At 38.4% G+C, this 9,001-nt stretch overlaps 1 protein-coding gene across 4 annotated transcripts in view; it reads left to right on the top strand.

Annotated features, from left to right (window-relative positions):
* Nucleotides 1-6,217, top strand: part of LOC144956962 (protein tyrosine phosphatase type IVA 1-like) — a 56,502-nt gene extending 50,285 nt beyond the window's left edge. For 2 of the 4 annotated variants that reach the window (XM_078887827.1, XM_078887828.1), the window contains exon 6: nt 3,044-6,217. In XM_078887827.1, the coding sequence (XP_078743953.1) occupies nt 3,044-3,167 (124 nt within the window). In that variant the 3' untranslated portion in view covers nt 3,168-6,217. The remainder of the gene's footprint in view (nt 1-3,043) is intronic. The other 2 variants (XR_013642050.1, XM_078887829.1) reach the window with 2 other exon arrangements.
* The last annotated feature ends 2,784 nt before the right edge of the window (nt 6,218-9,001 follow it).

Raw genomic sequence — 9,001 nt, 5'->3', positions numbered from 1 at the left:
ATTGTTGAATCCTTGGAAAAGGCTCTTTACTCGCATTCTCTCACAGTACTCATGTATAAAACAAGTACCTGGTCATTAACAGCGTTGTCTCTGTTGGAAAAAGTGTATTATTGCCTAATAGGCGTCATGTCTCGTTCTACATGTTTAGTGTTGCTGTAGGCTAGGGACCCCATGTAAAGCGCTTTTAGCACGTTGAGTGGATATTGGGCTATATAAAAGCTCAAGTTTGTTTTTGTTTGGGTTTTTTTTTTGGGGGGGAAGGGGGGTTGTTGGTTTTTTTTGTTTTTATATATATATAGCGCAATATCCACTAAACATGCTCCAAGCTCATTTCCAAGGGACTCAAGCCAATGGCAACACTTAACATGTAAGACGAGTAGGCATGATGCATTTTAGGCGATACAGCATTCCCTCCCATATTGACAACTTTGCACCCCCCCAGAGCAGGGTTTGAACAATGGACCTCCTGGTGCAAAAGGAAGTGTCATACCACAAACCACACAGTTGAACATGGTCTAAGCCATTACCATTGCGACCAACCGTTTTTTCTGGACTGACCTGATTTGTCAATCTGGAGAAAAAGAAAAAAAGATGAATATTAAAATATTGGACTGGGAGGAAAAGGTCCTGGCATGTCTCGGGATTTGACCAGAAATCAAAATGAAATAAAATAACATTCCCTTTATTCATCCCACACGGGAAATTTGTCTCTAGGGTCTATTCCGAGGGAAGACTGGAATAACCCAGGCATCAGCTGCTGTGCAGCACCGCAAATTGAGCTAGGGCGAGATGACTTGCTCAGGGCCACACAGCGCAGCGGCGAGCGATCGAAGCAAAGACCGTGTCACTGAGCCACAAACAAATAGAGTTTATATCTCTAAATCTAGATTATATTTAATTAGAAGTCCCAAACAAACTGCCATTTTGGGTCGTAATGGAAGTGCATGTTAGGGTATCCTGTTTTAGCTTTTTGTAAAGTTGGCCACTCTCTATTCCATGCATTGAATGTCGATAAGTCAGTCCTAACACAGAGAATGTCGATTAGGTCAACACACTCAATCCTAACACGGAGAATGTAGAAAAGTTTAACACACTCAATCCTAACACGGAGAATGTCGATTAGGTCAACACACTCAATCCTAACACGGAGAATGTAGATAAGTTTAACACACTCAATCCTAACACGGAGAATGTAGAAAAGTTTAACACACTCAATCCTAACACGGACTGCTTCAGTCTCAGTATTCAGGGATGCCCTTTTTCCGCCATTTTGAAGTTTTTCGGCTCACCTTATTCAATATTCGGTGAATTGATTTACAAAAAAGAAAGCATTGGTTGGTTAAAGGCAAAAAGTTAGGGGAAGACATTATCACGTGTCTCATTCGTCTTCAGTGTTTCATTCATCGTGTTTTGTTGATAAAGGGGAAACCCGAAACATTTACATTATCTGTCTTTGTTTGTTAAATTGAAGTAGTTTGAGTTTATAGTCAAAAATTTTGGAATTAGGAAAATGAAGGGAATAAAAAAAAAATTTTTTTTTAATAAGAAGAAAAAAAATTCCCTCTATTCATCCCGTAGGGGAAATTGGTCCTAGGTATCAGGCGCAAACTGAGTTAGGGCAAAGTGACATGCTCAACACAGCGCAGTGGGTATTCGAACTCAGCACCTTTCGGGTACAATGCAAAAGCCGTACTGCTGAATCACGCTGCTCCATAAATGGAAGAAACAAATTTAAAGAAACACAACTCACTTCCCTCAATGAGAACGTTTACTTAGATCCACAATGCTTCCCTCAATGAGAACGTTTACTTAGATCCACAATGCTTCCCTCAATGAGAACGTTTACTTAGATCCACAATGCTTCCCTCAATGAGAACGTTTACTTAGATCCACAATGCTTCCCTCAATGAGAACGTTTACTTAGATCCACAATGCTTCCCTCAATGAGAACGTTTACTTAGATCCACAATGCTTCCCTCAATGAGAACGTTTACTTAGATCCACAATGCTTCCCTCAATGAGAACGTTTACTTAGATCCACAATGCTTCCCTCAATGAGAACGTTTACTTAGATCCACAATGCTTCCTCAATGAGAACGTTTACTTAGATCCACAATGCTTCCCTCAATGAGAACGTTTACTTAGATCCACAATGCTTCCCTCAATGAGAACGTTTACTTAGATCCACAATGCTTCCCTCAATGAGAACGTTTACTTAGATCCACAATGCTTCCCTCAATGAGAACGTTTACTTAGATCCACAATGCTTCCCTCAATGAGAACGTTTACTTAGATCCACAATGCTTCCCTCAATGAGAACGTTTACTTAGATCCACAATGCTTCCCTCAATGAGAACGTTTACTTAGATCCACAATGCTTCCCTCAATGAGAACGTTTACTTAGATCCACAATGCTTCCCTCAATGAGAACGTTTACTTAGATCCACAATGCTTCCCTCAATGAGAACGTTTACTTAGATCCACAATGCTTCCCTCAATGAGAACGTTTACTTAGATCCACAATGCTTCCCTCAATGAGAACGTTTACTTAGATCCTCAATGAGAACGTTTACTTAGATCCACAATGCTTCCCTCAATGAGAACGTTTACTTAGATCCACAATGCTTCCCTCAATGAGAACGTTTACTTAGATCCACAATGTTTCATTTCTTTCCAACTTTAAAAAAAAACCCAAAAAAACTTGAGCTTTTATATAGCACAATATCCACTAACTGTGCTCAAAGCGCTTTACACGGAGTCCCTGACCAACAGCATCACGTAACATGTAGAACAAAACATGATGCCTGACAGAGACAACGCTGTTAATGGCCAGGTACTCATTTTACTCCTGAGCACGGTGAGAGAATGTAAAGAGCCTTTTCCAAGGACTCAACTATGCGTCGAGCGAGATCGAGCAAGATCTGGTTCGAAAAGCGAGTGTCATACCACAAGAAAACATTGCCGCACTCAAAGGAATTTTTCATATCCTCTCTTCTCTTCTCTTCCTTTCCTTCCACCCCCACCCCCGGCCGTCTCCAAACAGGAAGCGTCGTGGTGCCATCAACGCCAAACAGCTGGCCTACCTAGAACACTACAGAGCCAAGGCCCGTCTCCGACAGAAGAACGGACGCAATGGAGGCAGTCACCATAATTGTAGCATTCTCTGAGACGGCTTGGACGCAATGGAGGCAGTCACCATAATTGTAGCATTCTCTGAGACGGCTTGGCTTGCCAAAGGATACTTTCCCACACACGTCTTCAAATTTAAATTTTCATTTCACACACATACACACACACACACACACACACACACAAACAAATAAAAACAAATGAAATTCTCACAATGATATGGGTGGCTGGCTGAGAAAACCCGGAAAGATGCGCACATTTCATAAATAGAGTTAGTTATGTATACAGTGGTGTAGACCACATATTTCTGATCATTTACCACTTTACATTTTCTTTCTATGTCTATTAGAACCCAAGATATGCATTTTTTTTCTGGATAAAATTTGTTGCCATGGGAAACACTTTGTTCGATTTTGGCTCATATCTCAAATCGAATCTTGCCGCATCTTCCCGGGTTTTCTCAGACAGCCTCACATTTTATCAATACCTTCCCACACATGTCATCAATAAAATTTTTCACACACAAAAAAAAAAGAAAATGAAATTCTCACAATGATATTTTAATGTTAAGAAAAAGAAGTAAAAAAAAATATTATTATTTGTTGTTATGTATTTTGAGTTAAGCAATATAAATAAATTTATTGAAATAGCTTTCCCTTTATTTTTTGTCTCCATGCTGTTAACTACGGACATTTAACCACTCCATATATTACACTTAAACAAATAGCCACCCCCACCCTCCTTTCTTATTGTTAAAATATTATGTACTCGAGCCCTCCCTCCCTCTCCCTCTTTAAAAAATAAAATTAAAAAATATTAGTATTAGCTTGTAAATTGTATGAAATTGGTTGAGACCAGAGGTTTAGAGAACACGATGCTATGTGTGTGTGTGTGTGTGCTGACAACAAGTGTGTGTTAGAAGGTGTGTCTGTTTTCAGTCTTGGAAATTTAAAAAAAAAAAATTCTTTTCTTTTTCTTTTTTTTATAAATTAATGTGGCATTAAAAAAAAAAAACAATAAGTTTGAAGGCTGTTTCTTTGATAAACCGTCTGTGGAAGCAGGTTATAATGTCACCAACATTTTGGTTGGGTTTCTCTTCCTTTTTTTTAATTTTTAAACATTTTAGTTTTTCAGATTTATTTTTTTTAATTTGGGCCTATTTTTTTGTTTCCTTTCTTTAAAAATTTGGGGGTTTTTTGTTTTGTTTTTGTTTGCTTAAATAGATTATGCAGTCTTGTGAATTTGTGTGTGTGTCGGAATGAGAGTTGTATTGTATTAGGTCTAATTGATATGACAATTGTAAAAATAAATTGATTGTGTCTGGTCATCAGTCATCAGTATTGACGTCATCAGTCATCAGTGTTGACGTCATCAGTCATCAGCGTTGACGTCATCAGTCATCAGTGTTGACGTCATCAGTCATCAGCGTTGACGTCATCAGTCATCAGCGTTGACGTCATCAGTCATCAGTGTTGACGTCATCAGTCATCATCAACAACAACCCAATCAGGAGTTGATTTTCATTGTATCCTCTACTTTTTTCTCCCTCCCCTTTCACCCCTCTCAATCCTTAGTGTCAAGTGAATTATCGTTTGTTTTTTCCATTGCTTTTCGTTTTTATCATTACACGATATTATCATTTTGACCTTAGGCATGATAATCAATTTTAAAAGTCTTAATTAATTAATCTTCAGAGAGCCTCTCATTATCGTTATTATTATCATCACCATCATCATCTCAGTGGGGTCTTTTGACCTCCTCGGTGGTCAGGAGGTCATTGACTGTGTCGTCTACTTCTAATTCTTGCCCCCTTTATCTGTTTTCGTAGTTGATTTCTGTTTTTGTCTTGGAATGGGATGGCTTGCTTTTGTCCTGGCCCTTTCCAGAATCCTTGGCTAAAAGAGAAACAGTCAAATTTTTGGTATTAGTTGATGGGAGATGATTTCCTTTCCTTTTTCCTATATTTTCTGATTGTTCTGTAAGCATTTGAGTGTATTCCCCTTAGTGGGTTATAGGCTCTGATAGGTTATCTCAAAACTAAGTAAATTGATAGTGTGCTCTTGGAATCTACATCTGTCCCCTATTTGAACCAATTCCCCTTTATCTTACTTTTTCTTGGGTGCTTTAATCGTAATTCTAAAAAAATATTTTGACTATTCCATTTTCTTCCATTTTACTGGCACTGATGACTTAAATGTGCTGCAAGCGTCGTAAAACCCTTTAAAAACACAACCAAACCACCACCACCACCATCATCATTCATAACCATCATCTTCACCATCGTCAGCATGGTCATTGTTTTTGTTTTTAAGGCTTTTACGCGCTTGCAACACGTTTAGGTTATATCAGCACCAGTAAAAAGGAAGAAAATGGGATAGTCAAATTCTAGAATTACAATTAAAGCACTCAAAAAGAAAAAGTAAGACAAAGGGGAACTGGGAACAAATAGGGATCAGATGTAGATTCCAAGAGCATACTATCAATGTACTTAGCCTGAGATCACCTATGTCTCATCCGGACACAAACACAAAATCCAACAAAGAGGAATACACTCAAATGCTTACATTATACATTGAAAATAACAAATATAATAATACATAACAGAGAGATGATTTATAAGGGAAAAAAATATTATCTCCCAAAACAATAACTATGCATTTGACTGTTTCCCTCCCAGTCAAAGACTCTGGCCAGGGTCAGGTCAAAACCAAGTGATCCCATACCAAGACGAAGACAGAAAGCAAATTGGAAAACAGCTAAAGTAAAAGTGAATAGAAGACATGGTAAGTACCTCCGTGCCGTGCCCAGTGTGGAGGTCGTGGCCCCCACCCACCCACCCAGCATGGTGACGTCATCCAGTGTGGTGGTCGTGACCCCCACCCAGCCAGCCTGGTGACGTCATCCAGTGTGGAGGTCGTGACCCCCACCCAGCCACCATGGTGACATCATCCAGTGTGTTTGTGATAACTGTCCAAGTCCAATTGTCCATAGCAAATTTCCTCAAATCCCATTTTTATTATTTCTTCGCTGTATTATTTGTTTGAATGAAATGCCGACCATAACAACAACAATAAACATTTCAATCATATCTCCTTGTATCAGATTATAATTTATACAGAAATATCACTTCCACTTCCTGATGAGAGCGAATGCTGCTCCAAACAATATTGTAGAAGTTGATCATAATTATACTTGAAATATTTTATATATATATAATATTGTTTCAAACATTCGCTCAAATCAGGAAGTGAAAGTAGATTGTTGTGTTTATCATACTTTTATCTGCTTTGCGGTTTATGGTGGTTCGTAATTACATAAAATGTGTTTGTTTCTATGTCTGCATGAGGATGTTAGTTTGTTTCTTCTGTTGAGTGTTGCCATGTTCGGTTTTGGGATGATGAAGAATTTTTCTTCCAAGCAGAGGTTGCACATCTTAGAAGAGGGGGAGTACGACTGGAATACGACTGGAGTACGACTGGAATACGACTGGAATACGACTGGAGTACGACTGTGCTCTGGAGATGGTTTCATGGCTGTGTTTCTGAAAATTGTAAATCTTTTTTAAAAATTGACCATTCTAATTTTCGTCTTTTAATTGGCACTAAAGTCCCTTCAGTGCCAGTTAAAAATACAGAAAATAGGATGTCATTTTTTTTTTAGATTTACAATTTTAAAAGCATCGAATAAAAAGGAACTGGGTGGGGTTCCTGACCTCCCATATTGGGCAGGGGGGTACATACTGTGTCTTCTATCCCTTTGTATCTGTTTTCCTACTTGCTTTCTGTCTTAGTCTTGGAATGAGATAACTTGGTTTTGTCCTGGCCCTGGCCTGAGTCCTGGCTGGGAGGGAAACAGTCAAATGCATAGTTATTGTTTTGGGAGATGATATTTTTTTTCCTTGTAGATCATCTGGGTGGGGTTCCTGACCTCCCATAGCGGGCAGGGAGGTACATACTGTCTTCTATCCCCTTATATCTGTTTTCCAACATGCTTTCTGTCTTTGTCTTGGAATGAGATTACTCGGTATTTTCCTAGCTGGGAGGGAAACAGTCAAATGCATAGTTATTGTTTTGGGAGATGATATTTTTTTCCTTGTAAATCATCTCTCTGTTATGTATTATTATTTTTATTTTGAATGTATAATGTAAGCATTTGAGTGTATTCCTCTTTGTTGGATTTTGTGCCTGTGTCCGGATGAGACTTTTGGTGATCTCAAACTAAGTACATTGGTGGTATGCTCTTGGAATCTACATCTGATCCCTATTTGTTCCCAGTTCCCCTATGTCTTACTTTTTCTTGTGTGATTTAATTGTAATTCTATAACTTTTTACTATCCCATTTTCTTCCTTTTTACTGGCGCTGATATGACCTAAATGTGTTGCAAGAGCTGTAAAACCCTTAAAAACAAACAAAAAATAAAAAGAAAGACTAAGGAGACTGGAACAGATGGAGACTCCAAGAGAATACGATCACTATTGGCCCATTTGAGGTGGCCACAGGCCCGCAACGGGCAAATCGCATGCTCAATGGGCCGATGGCAACGGGTGTCGAGGTCAAATCCTCTGTCGATTGGGGTTACCAGCACTGCTTGATTTCTCACAGGCAAATCCCTTGTACTTGTTATCGTCGATGTGGGATGATTGATATTTCCGTATTCGCGGCTCACTTGGGAGACAGACATTCATTTACATCAAAAATGTTTTTTGAGCGTGAGCTTTTTTATACGGCGCAATATCCATTTAACGTGCTCAAAGTGCTTTACAAAGGGTCCCTGACCAACAGCAACACATAACATATAGAATGAGACATGGTGCCTGATAGGGGATGTTACATTTTTTTCCGACAGAGACAACGCTGTCAACGGCCAGGTATTCATTTTACACCTGAGTACGGTGAGAGAATGTGAGTAAAGAGCATTTTCCAAGGACTCAACACAAGACCACATAGCCGCACAATACATCAAAAAAATAATTGCATGCAGATTCTTAATCAACAACCTGAAATTAGTCAAGTCTATGTCGTCGTGTACAGATCACATTTTAATGGTTTTTGTTTGTTTGTTTGTTGCTTTAGGTCTCTTCAAACACAATTGAGGTTATATGAGAGACCGCTGAAACAAAAAAAAACAAGCAATCTAACAAAAATAGTACAAATGTCAATCAAAATCATAACCTAAAGATATCATAAGCTAAATTATAAATAACCAAGAACAAACAGGCAGAGGATTTACAGGAAAAAAAATATCCCCTGTCAAAAATACAATCACAAACCAAAGAAGCAGGATAGGCTAGTAAAGAGAAGAAGAAACGACATCACTATCGGATCGTACACCCATGCGAACATCATAGGTATATGATTCAAGGGTGATGCTCCCATCCAACCACCCGCTTTAATGGTTTGATTGATTTCAATGCAGATCAAGTCAATTCGCTATGTGCACATCTCACATCAAATGATGGTAGTTTGAAGAAAAAGGCATGGATTATAATAATAATAATAACAACAATAATAATAATAATAATAAATACATTATTCAAAAACGAATTTTTTAAAAAAATAGAAGCGAGATGAATATATAAATTCGTGTAAATAATGAAATGGACGGAAGTGAATTCTGGGATAAAGACCAATATCGATTCAACAGGAGTCAAAAACAGTCATCATCAACAACAACAACAACAACAAACCTGGGACCTTGAACACCCAACTGGCCTTAAGACACACCCAATTCCATGGCCATGTAAATGTTGCTGCTCGAAGCACGAAGAAATAAAATAACAATGTGAAATGGAATGTAAGCTTCAATTTAATAAACGAAAACAGATAATGTGGACGTTTCGGGTTTTTCCCTTTATCAACAAAACGGGATGAA

This window comes from Berghia stephanieae, chromosome 11, assembly GCF_034508935.2.
Source record: "Berghia stephanieae isolate SIO BIC M18660-M18661 chromosome 11, UCSD_Bste_1.3, whole genome shotgun sequence".
Taxonomy (NCBI): Eukaryota; Metazoa; Mollusca; class Gastropoda; order Nudibranchia; family Aeolidiidae; genus Berghia; species Berghia stephanieae.
The sequence above is the reverse complement of the archived record's forward strand: the minus strand, read 5'-3'. Positions and strand labels throughout refer to the sequence as shown.